The 18,937-nt window shown below is 38.3% G+C and overlaps 1 protein-coding gene across 2 annotated transcripts in view; it reads right to left on the bottom strand.

Annotated features, from left to right (window-relative positions):
* Window positions 1–18,937, bottom strand: part of PLEKHA8 (pleckstrin homology domain containing A8) — a 108,097-nt gene that overhangs the window by 10,128 nt on the left and 79,032 nt on the right. The window contains exon 14 of one of the 2 annotated variants that reach the window (XM_004045246.5): window positions 2,031–2,576. The exons of the other annotated variant lie outside the window; for it this stretch is intronic. Coding sequence (XP_004045294.2) covers window positions 2,559–2,576 — 18 coding nt within the window. The 3' untranslated portion in view covers window positions 2,031–2,558. Of the gene's footprint in view, window positions 1–2,030; window positions 2,577–18,937 lie in introns of those variants that run through there. 2 annotated transcript variants of the gene reach the window in all.

Below are 18,937 nucleotides of genomic sequence, written 5' to 3'. Positions count from 1 at the left end.
CTGAAACCTAATTGGATATGTAAACAGACTGTTGTAACCTACACTTGCACCAATCGCAGAGTTCTGGCCAATCATAGGCATATTGCTTTCCTTTACAGGTGTTAGTTTGGCCAATCACAGGCAGCCAACTGTTTAAATTGTATTCAAATAAAGCAAACGCTGAGCTGTAACCAATCCAGCTGTTTCTGTACCTCACTTCCGCCTTTTTGTACGTTACTTTCCCTTTTCTGTCCATAAATGTTAGCCCACCATGTAGCAGCCCTGATTCTAGAGGCTGCCCCATTCTCAAATTGTTATTTACTCGGTTAAACTCTGTTAAATTTAATTTGTCTAAAGTTTTTTCTTTTAACACCTGCCAACATGTTATTTTCTGTTTGTTTTTTTTTTAATTATTTGTATTATAGCCATCCTACTGAGTATGAAGAGGTATCTCATTGTGGCTTTGATTTGCATTTCCCTAATGACCAAGTTCTTAGCTTTTTGATAGCACAGAGAAGACTGTTTGCTCTCAGAGGCTTGCATTGTATCTTAGAGGTTTAATATTCTCAGAGCTGAGAATACAGTAGGTGTTAACAAATCTCTCATTCAGCAAACATTCACAAAAAGAGCCTGAGTTTTGTATATCAGCTGAGTGCCAATAAGAGTTATATTTAGTGTCAGGAGGCCAGAAGATCAGAGCACATAAATACATCCTAAAGACTGTGACAGCAGGGTCCTAAGGTGACAAATTCACACCTCAACATGAAGCAGGGTGGAAGCTTTAGAAGCTCTCGAATCTGATGCAGCAAAATGGTGGCTGAAGGTCAATTACAGTTAAAACAGGTATAAGCGGCTGTTTTCATCTCCCTTTTCATTGTAATAAAATGTGTCTTGGCAGAAACCTCTCCAAAGGAGATGGGTGCCCACTTCCCAGAGGTGTTTGGTGGATTAATGTGAGCAAAACACTGTGATGATAAGACTTCTGCTGCAATTGAAGGGAGAGTGCTCTTATTAATGAGACTTCCAATTCGGAGCATTTACTGCATATAAGATACTGTCCTCGGCAGTTTCTTAATAGCTGAGAATGTAATGCACGGCTTTGAGACATTATCTCAATCTTAATAACAGCTGCCTCCCAGGCTGCAGCACAGGTTCTGTCTGGGTTTAGATCTGAGCTTTCATGTACTAGCTATGAGATTTAACCTCCGCATGCATCAATTTTCTCATCTAAAAAGGAGGAAATTAAAATGCCCACCTCTTAGGGTTGTTTTCAGGATGCAGATTCCTACATGGAAAGAAGTCAATACATGTTAATTCCCTTTGCCTTCACTTAAAATTAGGAATATTATAGATATTATTCCTTCTATTTTCTAGATGGGAAAAGTGAGGGATAGGTCCCGTAGTGACTCAGAAGTCATCATCTTTTGGGGTGCCCTCCCAGCTCACAGCGATTTCCAATTCCCTGGGAACTGTCCCCTGACCCGAGGTGATGAACCCACAGCAGTCATGTCTGTACCACGGGCCAATGCCCCTCAGGCCACCATTGATTGAATGGAGGAAGACAGACATGGGACTTAAGTGGGCCAATCAGATTCTTGTACAAGAATTTGGGAATGAGGCCAAGATACAGAAAGGTAGAATCTGCATGTGGCTAAAACTGTGTCACATAACTTAGGCACTGATGCCACTATATTCTGTCAGATGAATGGGAGACGTGGAGAAAGATGGGCCTCAGACGGGCAGATCACAAGGTCTGGAGATCGAGATCATCCTGGCTAACACGGTGAAACCCCGTCTCTACTAAAAATTAAAAAATTAGCCAGGCGTGGCGGCGGGCGCCTGTAGTCCCAGCTGCTGGGGAGGCTGAGGCAGGAGAATGGCATGAACCCGGCAGGCGGAGCTTGCAGTGAGCCGAGATCGCGCCACTGCACTCCAGCCTGGGCGACAGAGCAAGACTCCGTCTCAAAAAAAAAAAAAAAAAAAAGAAAGATGGGCCTCAGAGAGAGAAGACAGAAAGATATGCAGTAAGAAGCAGCCATGGCAGCTGAGAAAAGATCCCAATGGCTTTCAGCTCCTGGTTCTAGTCCTTTCTCAGCCCAGCCCATGCCTTTCCCCTTGGATTCTATGAGCTGTCCACCTACCCGCAGAGTTATTATAAAGCCCCTCATGTTGCTTCTCGTAGTTTGGTGGGCAAGATTTTCACAGGCCACAAACTCAAATAGGCAAGCAATTGAGCTTTATTTTCTTGTAATATAGTTTAATTTCTATTTTGAGACCTCATTCTATCTGATGGCAGAAAAACAATCAAATAAGTTCCAGATAGACTCAGTCATTTCAGGGTTTTCTCAGGCATTTTAGGTCTCACTTAACTCAGGATACTCTCACATACTTCCTTCTCTCCAGGAGGCATCTCGGGGCTTGCTGGGCATCCTGGCCCAGGAGAGGCATTTAGTCCAGGCTGATCCCCTGGAGAGAGGCGTCACCCAGATGTGATGCATCCTGTCTCATGCTGGGTCATCATGTCCTGCAGGCCACTCTGCACCCGCCTGATTCTGAGTGACATCCCTCCTGGGCCACCATCAGACATTTGCGTGTCCCTGTTAGAAATGAATCCACATCTCAGTTTTTAAATTTTTTAAAAAATAAAAATATGAATAAAGTCTTGGCAATCTTTAATCTACAGGAAGTAGAGTTGTGTAGTTATACTTCTAATCTGTTTCTAATATCTTGTTGGCAACATAAGGTTTGTGCCTTCATTTTTTTAGTGTGCACACTAAACTTTTGAAACTTAAAATTCTTTTTCTCATAAATTCTGGCAGTTGTAAATCAAAACTGTTGTTTTTTAAAGATTTTAATTTTTTTCTGGAGGGGGATCTTGCTCTGTCACACAGGCTGGAGTGCAGTGGCATGATCATGGCTCACTGCAGCCTTGAACTCCTGGGCTCAAGTGACCCTCTTGCCTCAGCCTCCTGAGTACCTGGGACTACAGGTGTGTGCCAACATGCCTGGCTAATTTTTTTATTTTAGTGGAGATGAGGTCTCACTATGTTGCCCAGGCTGGTCTCAAATTCCTGAGCTAAAACAATCCTCCCACCTCAGCCTCCCCAAGTGCTAGGCTTACAGGCAGGAACCATCATGCCTGGCCGTAAATTTAATTTTTAATAAATTACATTTTAAGGCTATTATTTCTACTACAAATTTTAAGAAACTAACTTGGAACTAATTTAAGTCTCAAGAACCTAACTTGGAACTCAAATTCATTTGGCCAAAACATTGTATAGTGCTAACTTAAGTGGCAAGGGCCATGGGGTAACTTCTAGGAAATGCACACACACATGTAATTTCATTGTATGCCATGAGTTTGAATCGATTTCTCAATTACTGTGAGCTGAGAACCCCAGTCTCCCAAGAATGCTTTCTATCCTTGACCCTGCCTGCCTCTCACAATTTCCAGACCGTCTCCTTAATAACATTCAATCTGCCTTCCACAGTCATTACGTCAACTGGGCACAGATGCTGGAAGGCAGACGGAAAGGCGGTGACAAAGTTAGACCTACATTTGCAAGACCAAGTGAAACACACACCCACTCTCCTGAAGCCAAACTGCTTTTGGAAGGCGGGCAGGGGAGTGCCATTCCCTCTAGCATACTTGTCATTCCCAGCCTAGGTTTCAGATCCTTTTTATACACTGGCCTGTGGAGAGACTTGCTGCTAAATTCTGTTATTTCACAGCCCATCTCTAGCAACTGTGTTGGGGAATGACTTCAGACATTCCAGGTTTTGCTCAGAGAGCAATTTTCAACAAGAAAGCCAGAATGGGGGAGTAGCTAAGATTTAGTTGCAGCAAATTGGAGACCGGAAATATAAAGTTATTCAGAACAGTCAATGAAAATCATTTATATGGGAGAGAAACAACATGATCTTGCTTTACATGTAAGGCATCTATCAGCGGCACAATGTTAATTAGGATTCTAGGGCTCTTAGTGCAGCTATTCCTTTTTTTATTTCTAGGTTGCTAGGTGCAGAAGAGTAGATTTGCAGAACAGCTAATCAAATATATGCAGGAAGATGCCCCTCATTTATCCTTAAGCTTCTAAGGCAGAAGTTTTTCTTCAGTTGTTTGTTCTTTAATGAATTTTAATGATGTAAGAAAAATACAATACACTATTAGGTGAAAAATCGCACACGTAAACAGATATTCACACATGAATCAAGTTATATAGTACATATATACATACACACATATATGTGTATGTATATATGTATATATGTATGTATACATACATGTATACGTGTATATGTATATATGCATGCATACGTACATACACGCATACACGTATATATGCATGCATACGTACATACACGCATACACGTATATATGCATGCATACGTACATACACGCATACACGTATATATGCATGCATACGTACATACACGCATACACGTATATATGCATGCATACGTACATACACGCATACACGTATATATGCATGCATACGTACATACACGCATACACGTATATATGCATGCATACCTATATGCACGCATACACATGTATGCATACCTATATGCACGCATACACATGTATGCATACCTATATGCACGCATACACATGTATGCATACCTATATGCACGCATACACATGTATGCATACCTATATGCACGCATACACATGTATGCATACCTATATGCACGCATACACATGTATGCATACCTATATGCACGCATACACATGTATGCATACCTATATGCACGCATACACATGTATGCATACCTATATGCACGCATACACATGTATGCATACCTATATGCACGCATACACATGTATATATGCATGTATACACATGTATACATATATGTATAGATGCGTGTATATACATGTATACATATATGTATAGATGCGTGTATATACATGTATACATATATGTATATATGCGTGTATATACGTGTATACATATATGTATACATGCATGTATATATACATGTATACATATATGTATATATGTATATCTAAACACATATAATACAAAAAGGAGAAAACATTTAAAACATGGCCATTTTTAGGTAGTGGTACAATGAGTAGTTTGCATTTTCCTCCTAACACTTCTATGGATGTCCCCAATTTTTAAATCAGGCTTACCAAGAGAAAATAATTAACATCATACTTCTTTTTAAAGGGTGGAATGAGACTCCTAACTTTCTTAAAAGAAGATGTGAGGAAACAGTCCGAAAACTCTCCTGCCATACTGCCTTAAAATGCTTGACAAAATACAGCAAAAATTATTTTAAATGCATGAATGAACTGGCAAGAGAGAAAGGAAGTCTCCAGGTGTGTCAGTAACAAAGAGAGAAGTGAGTGGTAAGGATGTGGGATGCTGCCACAGCTGGGCTTAGTTAAAAAACTGCAGCAGTTTTTAAAAGGCTACACCCACACTGAAAAGAGTAGATTAGGAAAACCATCGATGCACTGGCACGGAGAGACAAAAAAGAATTTATATGCCTCTGTCTGGATGGGGAAAAATGTCCTCTGAGAAATGAATTCTCAGGGTCTTTTTCTACCTCAAATTTGGAGGTTCAAATTTGCAGATGGTCCAGGAACCATGATGATAAATGACTCCCAAAATGATAAACAGCCAAAAAAGAGTTCCACATCTGGTGATCTTTCTGTGGCAAATGCAAAACTGCTCTTGAGGGACACATGTACAACCCAGGCCACGGGGATTCTCACAGAAAAACAGCCTTCTTTAAAGATAAGCTCACAAACACAAATAATGAAATGCAGGAGGACAAAATCCTGCTGACTTAAGAGTCAGCAGACACAATAAATAGCACTAAAAGATACCCTAAAACTTCATATAATAGAATAACAATTGGAAAGGGAATGTAAAATAAACATGTTTAAAATTATTAAAGCCCTAAAAGATGTAATTAAAACACCAAGAAAGGAACAAACCTCATGAGAGGCACTGTTGCACGGTAGCTAAGAGCACAGAAACTGAAGCTAAAGTGCTGGGTTCAAATCTCGTCACTATCACCTACCACCACCTGGGTGACCTTGGGTGTGTCACTTAATATTTCTGTGCCTCAAGTCCCTCATCTGTAAAGTAGGTATACTAATGGTATCTATATCAATGGGTTATTGTAAGGATTAAGTGTGTTAATATATGTAAAGTGCTTAGAAGAGTACACATATGCTTAGCACAGAGTAAGTTTTAGCTACTATTGTAACAAAAAATAGAAAAGTAGGGCAGGTGTGTCTCACTCCTGTAATCCCAGCACTTTGGGGGACTGAGGTGGGCAGATAACATGAGGTCAGGAGTTCAAGACCAGCCTGGCCAACATGGCAAAACCCTGTCTCTATTAAAAATACAAAAATTAGCCAGTCATGGTGGTGTGCACCTGTAATCTCAGCTACTGGGGAGGCTGAGGCAGGAGAATCACTTGAACCTGGGAGGCAGAGGTTGCAGTGAGCTGAGATTGTGCCCCTGCATTCCAGCCTGGGCATCGGTGAGACTCTGTCTCAAAACAAAACAAAACAAAAAAAGTAATATTTTGAACAGAAACAAATTAGAATGTGTAGAAATGAGAACTAGCTACTAAAAGTTTGTAAGCTGAAAAGAAGTTGAAGGGAGAATTAGTAAATTAGAAGTCCCATCTGAGGAAATTGTGCTAAGTGCAGCAATATGATGAAGTGATGGAAAATGTTAAAAGGAGGTTATGAGGCATAAGGAATGAGATAGTCCAATATGTATTTAATAGAAACTCCAGAAACAGTAATAGGGAGAATAGTGAGGTGGTAGTATTCAAAGAGATAATAACATAGACTCTACTAGAATTGTAAGGAAAGAATCTGCAGAATAAAAGCATGCACTGAGACCAAAGATAAGAAATGAAAATAAATCTACACTACACATAATAGGGAAACTGCAGACCACAAAACAAAGTGAAGATCCTAAATGCCACCAGAGGTAAAGGACAGACTACCTATAAAGAAGCAAAAAGTAAGTTGACAGCACAGTACTCAATAGTGAGAGGCCAGAAGACAACAGAAAAATATCTTCAAAATATAGAGGGAAAATAACTGATAAGCTAGAATTTTATAACTAGCTAAACTATAATTCAAAAGTCAGGCAGAAAAAAGACATTTTTAGGCAAAGACTGAGTTTACCATTCATAGGCCCTTCCAGAAAATGTTACTATGGGAACATTTTACTTCCAGAAGGAGCAAATCAAAACCAGAAGAAAGATGCAGAAAGCAAGAACTAATGATCTCCAAAGAAATAGCAAATGTGGGTAAACCAGAGCAACCACTGACTGTAGAAAACACCACTCCTACTGCTAATAGTAATGATGATGATGATGAATTTGAGGGACATAAGGAGGCACAAAACTATCAGAAGACAAAAACATGTCAGACAAGAGGCAAGTGACTGGTGTTAAAATGTTCTAAGGTTATTTGTATACTTTAGGAGAAAGGTAGAGATACTGATAAACTTTAGGCTTGTTAAGTCAAACATATATGTTAATTTTTTTTTTTTTTAAAGAGACAGTTTCATTCTGTTGCCCCAACTGGAGTGCAGTGGTATATCACTGCTCACTGTAGCCTTGAACTCCTGGGCTCAAGTGATCCTCCCTCCTCAGCCTCCCAAATAGCTGGGACTACAGGTACATGCCACCACACCTGGCTAATTTTGTATTTTTTATAGAGATGGGCTTTTTTTTTTTTTTTTTCAGACTGGGTCTGGGTCTGTCACCCAGGCTGGAGTGCAGTGGCACAATCATCGCTCACTGCAACCTCCGCCTCCCAGCCTCAAGCTATCCTCCCACCTCAACTTCCCAAGTAGCTGGGACTACAGGCATGAGCCACCGTGCCTGGCCACTTTTTTCTTTTTGAATGTGTGCAGTTAAACCCACAAATGACTCAAGTTCTGCTTTAGCTACATCCCTCAGATTTTATTATGTATTGTAGTCACGCTCTTTTAGTGCTAAGTATGTACTCATTTCATTTATGATTTTTTTGACATGTGAATCATTTAGAAGTATTTTTAAGGTTTTTTTTTTAAGGAGTTATCTTTTTGTTAACTAATTTCAAATTGTAGTACATCGTGGTCAGAAAATCTTGACTTTTTTGGTATATGCTGAGTCGTGAAAATCATCTTGTTCAAACTTTTCATATTTTATTTTTGTCTACCCCATACTGACTGTGAATTTGTTCATTTTTTCCATCTCTTTCTGTCAATTATGCTGTTAGTTGTTGCACAGAAAATCAGAACTGTTGAATATTCCTAGTGAATTGTTCATGTTTTCATTTTGCAGTGACTTTCTTTATCCCTAAATACTTTTTAAGTCTTTTTTGTCTGATATCAACATAATTACACTGTGTTCTGGCCTCTGTTGTGGCTATAAAATTCTGTGCCATCAATTTTAAAAATTAATATTTGCCTGGTAATTATTTTGCCATTCCATTGTTTTTAGTCTTTCTAGATCATTAGATTTTAAGCACGCCTATTGTGAACAGCATATGGTTGGCTTTTTATGTCTTATATCTGAGAGTCTATTTTTAAACTCATGGATTTAAAAAATATATATACTTATACACAGTCATGTGTTGCTTAACTACAAGGGTATTTCTGAGAAATGTATCATTCCATACAAAATTAGCTGGGTGTGGTGGCATGCACTGGTAGTCCCAGTTACTTGGTAGGCTGAGGTGGGAGGATTGCTTGAGCCTGAGAGGCGGAGGTTACAGTGAGTGATGACTGTGCCACACTATTCCAGCCTAGATGACAGAACGAGACCCTGTCTCAAAAAAAAAAAAAAGTCCTAATGGTAATAAAATAAATGTTCATTTTTACAGTTATAAAACAAATATGCAAACCCAAGAATGTAGAAGCTAGAAAATTATAAAAATAAAACAGAAATGAATGATATAGAAAACTAAGAAACAACAAATAAAATCCCAAAACCGAAAGTGATTAAACGAAAAAAATTTAAAATAAGATGACACAGAATAGCCAAAACAATCTAGAAAAAGATCACAGTTGGAAGAATTACATTTTCTTATTTCAAAACTTGTTACAAAGTTACAGAAATCAAGATAGTGTGTCAATAATAAACTGCTAATATTAATAGTCAATTGATTTTTGACAAACATTTTCAAATATTTGAAAATATTTGAAAATCATACACATGAAGAGGGACTTGCATCCAGAATATATAAAGAACTCTTAAAACTCAAAATAAGGTCCAGGTGTGGTGGCTCATGCGTGTAATCCAGTGCTTTGGGAGGCTGAGGTGGGTGGATCACCTGAGGTTAGGAATTTGAGACCAGCCTGGCCAATGTGATGAAACTCCGTCTCTACTAAAAATACAAAAATTAGCCACGCATGGTGGTGCGTGCCTGTAGTCCCAGCTACTCGGGGGGCTGAGGCAGGAGAATTGCTTGAGCCCAGGATGCAGAGGTTGCAGTGCGCCAAGATCGCGCCACTGCACTCCAGTCTGGGCAACAGAGTGAGACTCCATGAAAAAAAAAAAAAAAAAAAAACCTCAAAATAAGAAAACACCACAATTAAAGTTGGGCAAAGAATTTGAATAGATATTTCTTTAAAGAAGATATACAAATTGCTAATAAGCACATGAAAAGATGTTCAACATCATTAACCAAAAGAAAAACTCAAATCAAAACCATGATGAGATATCTGCTTCACACTTGCACTCACTAGGATGGCTATATTAAAAACAAAAGGAAAAACAAAAGCAGATGATAACAAGCGTTGATGGGGATGTAAAGAAATTGAATCCCTTATATATTGCTGCTGGACTGTAAAACAGTGCAACCACTTTGGAAAACACTTCGGAAGTTCCTCAAAATGTTAAACACAGTTACCATATGACCAAGCAATAAGCAATTGTGCTCCTAGGTACATACCAAGAGAAATGAAAACATATATCCACATGATGACTGGTACACAAATATTCTAGCAGCATTATTAATAATAACCCCCAAATGGAAACAATCCAAATGCTCATTAACTGGTGAATGGATCAACACAACACCATATACCTATACAATGGAATACTATTCAGCAATATAAAGGAACAAAGTACTAATAAATACTACACTATGGATGAATCTGCAAAATGTGCTAAGTGAAAGTAGCCAGACATAAAACACCACACACATTGTATGATTCCATTTATATGAAAAGTCCAGAACAGGAAAATCAATAGAAACAGAAAGATTAGTTGCCTAGGGCTATAGGAGGGAGGAATGGGGGGTGACTGCTTAATAAGTACAGGGTTGTTCTTGGGGGTAATGCAAATATTCTAAACTTAGATTATGGTAAGGACTACACAATTTTGTAAATATAATGAAAAGCACTGAATTATGTATGCTAAGTGGGTAAATTTTATATGTTAATTTTTCTCAATACAATTGAGTTTTAAAAAATTAAATAGGATGACATTAAAAGCAATGTGGTATCTTGTATTGGATCCTAAAACAGGAAAAAGTTATTAGTGAAAAAACTGGTGAAATGTGAATAATTGCTTGAGCCCAGGAGTTTGAGACCAACCTGGGTGATTGAGACCCATCTCTATATAAAATTTAAAAATTAGCCAGGCATGGTGGTGCATGCCTGTGGTCCCAGCTACTTGGAAGGCTAAGATGAAAGGATTGCTTGAGCCTGGGAGGCGAAGGTTGCAGTGAGGCGTGATTGTACCATTGCACTCCAGCCTGGGTGACAAAGTGAGAATCTGTCTTTAAAAAAAAAGAAAAAGAAAAAGAAAAAGGAAAATCTGAATAATGTCTGTAGTTACACAATGTTAATCTCGCTCTCTCTTTTTTTTTTTTTGAGACAGAGTTTCACTCTTGTTGCCCAGGCTGGAGTGCAATGGCCCGATCTTGGCTGACTGCAACCTCCACCTCCCGGGTTCAAGCATTTCTCCTGCCTAAGCCTCCCGAGTAGCTGGGATTACAGGTATCCACCACCACGCCCAGCTAATTTTTTGTATTTTTTGTAGAAAGAGGGTTTCACCATGTTGGCCAGGCTAGTTGCGAACTCCTGACCTCATCCACCTGCCTAGGCCTCACAAAGTGCTGGGATTACAGGTGTGAGCCACCGTGCCCAGCCATGTTAATCTCCTTTAACAAATGCACATAGTCATATGAAATGTCAACATTATCGAAACTGGGTGAAGGTTATATGGGAATTCTGTGTTAACTTTGCAACTTTTTTATACATCTAAAATTATTCCAAAATAAAAGTGAAAACAACCATGACATACCTTTAGTGCACTTTATAGAGAGAGAGAAAGAGAGAGAGTGAACCATTAGAGATGACTAATGGTATATAAACTACCATTTGATATGTAATCGCTGTCCTCCCACTGTTGAACAGAGGATCATGGCAGGACCAGGGTGATGAGCCAGACCCTCAGTCGGTTTGCATTTCATGGGTATCACTAGCCCCAGGCTCTTCTAGTGCCAGCATGAGAATTAACTTTGTTTGTGGGAGGCATACAGACTGCTTAGTATGAATTATTTCTATTTAACTGCTTGTTGTTTACTGGAGTTGCTGTGAAAGCCCCACACCTGGGGTGCTGTGGAAAGCCACAGACCCTCCTGCCAAAGGAACAAAGGAAGGGAGCTACTGGTTCTGTGGGAAGCTGAACTTGGGTGAAGTCTCTCTCTCTAGGAGAAGGCGCAACAAGTCCTAGCAGGCATCTTGTCCAGACTGCACAGAGTAAGTTCTCAGGGTCATTTATGCACAATTCTACTTAAAACCCATAATCAATAAACTGAAAACATAGACAAACTGCAGTTTCTTAGAAATATACAACCTAACAGAACTACTCAAGAAGAAATACATTTTTTGGGTTAGATTTATAACTTGAATTGGGAGTTTTAAAATCTACCCTCCATGCTAAAAAAATAAAATTAAATTAAGATAAAAATAAAACCCATTAAACCCAGAAGGTTTACCAGTTATACCCAGACTTTGAAGAACAGATAATCATTATCTAAAACAAACTGTTCCAGTGAATATAAAATGAGGGAACACTGTCCACCTCATTTTACAAAGTATAACAATTCTGATGGCAAATCAGATAAGGATGGTATATGAAGGAAAAAATTAAAGCCCAATCTCATTTCTAAATATAGATGCAAAAATCCTAAATAAAACAGTAGGCAACTGATTCCATAAATGTCTATTAAAAATACACCATTACCAAATTGGATTCATCCTAGGAATGCAAGGATGGTTAAAGTTAGAAAATCTCTTAATGAGATTTACCATATTAGTTGGTTTAAGGAAGAAACCTTATGATCATGTCAATGAATGTAGGTGTTTTTTTTGTTTTTTTTTGTTTTTTTTGAGATGGAGTTTTGCTTTTCGCCCAGGCTGGAGTGCAATAGCGCGATCTCTGCTCACTGCAACCTCTGCCTCCTGGGTTCAAGTGATTCTCCTGCCTCAGCCTACAGAGTAGCTGGGATTACAGGCATGCATCACCACACCCAGCTAATTTTTGTATCTTTAGGAGAGATGGGATTTCTCCATGTTGGTCAGGCTGGTCTTGAACTCCTGACCTCAAGTGATCCGCCCACCTTGGCCTCCCAAAGTACTGGGATTACAGGCATGAGCCACCACACCCAGCCAGAAAATTTTTTTGTAATATTAAACATTGCTTCATAATTAATATCACTAGTAAACTAGATGGAGAAAGCAATTTATTTAGCCTGGTAAATGGCAGCTACCAAAGAACCTATAGCAAAAATTGTATGTAATTATGAAATGTTGAAAGCATTCCCATTTCAGATTAGGAACACAATAAGATTATCTTCTATGGCCACTTCTATTCAGCATTGTATAAAACCTTTTTGCTTATATAAGACAAGAAAAAGAAATAAAATTTATAAAGATTAGAAAGGAAAAAATACGAAATACAAAGGAACCTATTAACTACTACAAATAAGAGTTTGTCAAGGTTGTTGAATCCAAAACAAGTATATTAACAAATTCAATAGCAACAAAAATTAGAAAATGTAATTTTCCAAAAGATACATTCTTTAATGGCAGCAATAAAATACAAGGTACCTAAGAATAAGTTTACAATTTTATTGTAAAACTTTATGGAAGAACATAGTAATAGGTGGAAGTAATACTGTAAAACAAAAGTTTTACAATAAAATTGTAAATTTATTCCTAGGTACCTTGTATTTTATAATAAAATTGTAAAACTTTATTGAAGAACATAGGAGTAGGCAGAAAGATAAACTATATTCATTGGTAGGAAGATGAAATTTTGTAGTGACAGCGATTTCTCCCAAAGTCAGTCTATAAATTCAGTATAATTTCAATAAATATTCTAATAAGGTATTTCTCAAAATAGAAAAGATGATCCTTAAATTCATACAGAAGATTAAAGGAACAAGAATAGCGAACACAATTTTAAAGGAAAACACTGTATAGTCAAACCCTGGTATCTGTGGGGGATTAGTTCCAGGACCCTGGCAGATATCAAAATCTGAAGATGCTCAGAAGTCCCTTACATAAAATGGACCAGTATTTGCATGTAACCTATGCACATCCTCCCGTACATTTTAAATCATTTATAAATTACTTATAATGCCTAATACAATACCTACACATCACTTCATTTGCGTGCATTCAACGTAGTACTTGGCTCAGAAAAAATTCAAGTTTTGCATTTTGGAACTTTGTGAAATTTTTTTGCCCACATTCTTTTTATCCCGGGTTGGCTGACTCCATTTAAGTGGAACCCACAGATATGGAGGGCCAACTGTATTTATTTGTAGGTGCAGGGGAGGGGGCAAATCTCAGCAGACCCTGAGACCTCCTAATAGTGTGATATTGGTCCAGAGAGACAATTAGGCAAATGAATAGAAGAGAGGACCTAGAGTTAAAATCATTTATATATGATGGTGCTGCTGCTATTAAATTACAGGAAAAGAATAGCCTGAATGATTCCAAGACAAGTGGCTATTCATAAGGAAAAAGATAAAATTAACCCAAATTACATCCCATACACAACTTCCAGATGGTTTAAAGACTTAAAGATGGCCAGGCATGGTGGCTCATGTCTATAATTCCAGCACTTTTGGAAAGCCAAGGCAGGCAGATCATTTCAGATCAGGAGTTCGAGACCAGTCTGGCCAACATGGTGAAACCCCGTCTCTACTAAAAATACAAAAAAAAATTAGCTGGCCGTGGTGGCATGCACCTGTAATCCCAGCTACTGGGGAGGCTGAGGCAGGAGAATCTCTTAAACCTGGGAGGCAGTGGTTGCAGTGAACCAAGATCGTGCCACTGCACTCCAGCCTGAGCAACAGAGCGAGACTCCACCTCAAAAAGAAAAAAAAAAAAAAAGATGTTAAAGACTTAAAGGCGAAAAAAACTATAAAATTATTAGGAAAAATATCACATAATGTTTAGTGATATTTGAATAGAGAATTCTGTTTCTAAACTAAACACAAGCACTAATCACCAAAAGGTGGATTCCATTTGATTAAATTAAAATTTAAAACACAACAAAAGAATGACATACAAAGTGAAAATACAAACCACCATCTAAGAAAAGCTATTTGCTACTCATATAACCAATATATCTATAGTTGAAAAGAAAAAGATAACCAACCCAAGAGAAAAATGATATAAACTATGAACAAGCAATACCTGGAGGAAAACTCTGAGTGGCCGGTAAACTTATGAAATGCTGCTCACCAGCCCCTGCCTACCCTTTTAGCCATTTGTATTTCCTCATTTGTGAGTTACCTAGTCATATCCTTTGTATGTTTTCTATCATTTCTTTGTGAATTTTCTGATTTGTGGGCATTCTCCAAGTCTTGAACTTGCTGTTCTGATCTGGCTATTTGAACTGGATTGGAATGCCAACTTGCTGTTTTAACCCTGTCATTCCTGATAACTTTTTTTTTTTTTTTGAGACAAGATTTCGCTCTGTCTCCCAGAAAGGAATGCAGTAGTGCAATCACAGCTCACTGCAATCTCAACCTCCTGGGCTCAAGTGATCCTCCCACTTCAGCCTCCTGAGTACCTGGAACTATAGGCATATACCACCATGAATGGATTTTTTTTTTTTTTTTTAATAGAGATAGGGTTTCACCATGTTGCCCAGGCTGGCCTTGAACTACTGGGTTGAAGGGATGAACTTACCTAGGCTTCCCAAAGTGCCAGAATTACAGGAGTGAGCCACCACACCCAGCCCCTGAGAACATGTTTTTCTTAACTTTTAAAATAATTTACATACTGGGAAATGAGCAGATTATAAGTGGGCAGTCTGATGAGTTATGACAAATGCCCACCCATATAACCCATACCACTAGCAAGATATAGACCATTCTCATCACCCTAGAAAGAGCTGTTGTGAGGCTGGGCGCGGTGGCTCATGCCTGTAATCCCAGCACTCTGGGAGGCCAAGACAGGAGGATCATCACCTGAGTTCAGGAGTTCAAGACCAGCCTTGCCAATATGGTGAAACCCCATCTCTACTAAAAATGCAAAAATTAGCTGGGTGTGGTGGCATGTACCTGTAGTCCCAACCACTCGGAAGGCTGAGGCACGAGAATCACTTGAACCCTGGAGGTGGAGATTGCAGTGAGCCAAGATCATGCCACTGCACTCCAGCCTGGGCAACAAAATGAGACTCTGCCTCAGAAAAAAAAAAAAAAAAAAAAAAGCTGTTGTGACCCTTACCACTCAACACCCATCCTAATAACCCAGGCAACAAATGTTATGATTTCTTGTCCCATAAATTAGTTTTTGCCTGTTTTGGAATTTCATATAAATGGAATAAGACACTATGCACTATTTTGTATCTGGCTTCTTTTGCTCATCATAATGTTTCTGGGGTTCATCTAAGCTGCTGGATATTGTCTATCAGTAGTTTTCTCCTTGTTATTGCTGAGTGGTATTCCATTGTTTCCACACACCAAAATTTGTTTATCTGTTCACTTAGCAAAGTGAAGAGACAAACCACAGTTTGCCTATCAACAGATAGGCAGAATGTATCTTCTAGGAGAAGATGGGTCATTGGGGCTATTATGGAAAAAGTCCTTATCTTGCAAAAATACCTAGCAGCGTTATTGCTGGGTCATGGAGTTTAAAAGAAATTACCAGATCAATTTCCAAAGTGGTTATACCATTTAAGACTCCAACTAGCAACATATGGTAATTCCAGTTGCCAATGTTTGTTGTTTTTGTTCTTTTAATGTTCACCAAACTAGTGGATGTATAGTGCTATCTCAGTTTAGTTTTATTTTGCATTACCCTGGTGACTAATGATATTGAACCCTTTTTCATATTTTACTGGCATTTGTATGTGGTCTTTTATAAAACAGCTGTTCAAGTCATTGTGCATTTTTTAATAATTTGTTTTGGTCTTTTTATTATTGAGTTGTAGGAGTCTGGATACAAGCTTTTCTCAGCCATATGTGCAGGTATTGTGAATACTGTCTCTCATCTATGGCTTGTATTTTTTGTAAAGTTTTCAGTTTTGATGAAGTCCATTTTGTCATTTTTTTCTTTATAGTGCTTTTTGTATCCTAAAAAATAATGCTCTATGTTTCCTTGTAGGAGCTTTATCCGAAATTTTCACTTTTACATTCAGTTATATAATTTATCTCAAAAAATTTCACCTGTGTGATGTGAGGTAGGGGTTGAGGTTTATCTTTTCCATAGAGATAAGCAGTTGTTCTAGCACTATTTGTTGAAGTGATCTTCTTTTCACCATTGAATTGCTTTGGCATCTTGATCAAAAATCAACTGACTATATAAGTGGGGCCTGATTTCTGAACTCTTTCTCATCCCATGGACCTTTACACCAATACATACCATCTTCATTACTACAGCCTTAGAGAAAGTCTTGCAATTCACTAATATATGTCTCCCAACTTCGCTAATTTTCAAGATTATTCTGGTTATTCTAGGTCCTTTGCATTTCTACATAAATTTTAGGATTAGCACACCAATTTCTACAAAAACATTGCTGGCATTTTTTAGAACAACTTTATTGAGATATAATTCACATACCACACAATTCATACATTTAAAGTGTACAATTCAAGTATACAATTCAAAGTGCACAATTCATGCAATAACTTTTGGTATATTACATTATTAATTTTTTTTAATTATGGTAAAACATACATAACATAAAATATTCACATTGTTCTGCATCATTTGTTATGCACCATATCTGGAACATTTTTGTTCTGGAACATTTTTGTTATTCGAAACAGAAATTCTGTAAACATTATGCAATAATTCCCCATTCTTCCTCCCTCCAGCACCTGGTAATCTCTCTCTCTCTCTCTTTTTTTTAAAGACAAGGTCTTGCACTATCACCCAGGCTGAAGTGCAGAGGGCCAATCAAATCTCACTGTAGCCTCCACCTCCTGGGCTCAGGCAATCCTCTGCCTCAGCCTCCTGAATAGCTGGGACTACAGGCATGAGCCGCCACATCCAGCTAACTTAAAAAATACTTTTTGTAGGGAAGGGCTTTTGTTTTGCATTTGCCCTGTGTTTGCCCTGACTGGTCTGGAACTCCAGGCCTTGGCCTCAAGCAATCCTTGCACCTATGCCTCCCAAAGTGCTGGGATTAAGGTGTGAGCCACCACACCTGGGTGCCCTCTGGTAATCTCTAATTTGCTTCCTATCTGTATGAATTTGCCTATTCTAGATATTTCATATAAGTGGAGTCATACAATACTTGTCCTTTTGTGTCTGGCCTATTTCCCTTCACATAATATTTCCAAGATTCATCCATATCAGCATGTCTCAGATCCTGATTCCTTTCCTATGGCCAAATAATATCCCGTTGTTTGTATATACCACATTTTGTTTACCCACTCATCTGCTGATAGGCCCTTGGGTTGTTTCCCATTTCTGGCTACTGTGAATAATGCTGCAATGGATATTGGCAAACAAGTATCTCCTCAAGTCTCTGCTTTTAATTTCCTCGAGTCTATACCTAGGAGTGGAATTGCTGGATCATAACGTAATTCTATGTTTACCTTTTTCAGGAACTGTTAAAGTGCTTCCACAGCAGTTGCACCATTTTCCATTCCTACCAGCAATGGACAAGACATTCAATTTCTCCACATCCTCACCAATATTCATTTTCTGCATTTTAAAAATTACTATTATAGCCATGCTGGTAGGTATGAAATGGTATCTCCTTGTTGTTCTAATTTGTATTTCCCTACTATGTTGAGCATCTTTTCATGTGCTTATTGGCCATCTGTATGTCTTCTTTAGAGAAATGTCTATTCAAGTCCTTTGCCTATTTTTAAATTGGGTTGTTTGTTTTCCTGTTGTTGAGTTATAAGAATTCTTTGTAGATTCTAGATACCAGTCCCTTATCAGATGTATGATTTGCAAATACTTTCTCTCATTCTGTAGGTTATCTTATTTCTTTGACAATGTCCTTTGATGCACAAAAGTTTTTTAATTTGATAAAGTACAATTTATTTATTTATTTTCTTTTGTTGTTCATGCTTTTAGTGTCATATCTACCTGCTGGTATTTAGATTGGGATTGCACTGAACCTTGAGATCTATTTGAGAACTGACATCTTATCAATATCAGATCTTTTAACCCATGAATGTGGTATAGCTCTTTTCTTTAGGTCTTCTCTAACTTGTCGCAGAATGTTTTTATAGTTTTCAGTGTGTAAAGATTTTGCACATATTTTATTAAATTTTCCCCGATTACAAATTTTGCTATGGTCTGAATCTCTGTGCTCTCCCCAAATTCATATGTTGAAATCCTAGTGCCTAAGGTGATGGTATCAGGAGGTGGGGCCTTTGGGAGGTGCTTAGATCATGAAGGCAGGACTCTCATGAATGGGACTGCTGTGCTTATAAAAGAGGCCCCTGAGAGCTTGTTTGCTCCTTCCTCCATGTGAGGACACAGCAAGA

Source organism: Gorilla gorilla, chromosome 6 (assembly GCF_029281585.2).
Source record: "Gorilla gorilla gorilla isolate KB3781 chromosome 6, NHGRI_mGorGor1-v2.1_pri, whole genome shotgun sequence".
NCBI lineage: Eukaryota > Metazoa > Chordata > Mammalia > Primates > Hominidae > Gorilla > Gorilla gorilla.
Note: the sequence above shows the minus strand (reverse complement) of the source record. Positions and strands in the feature narration are given on the sequence as shown.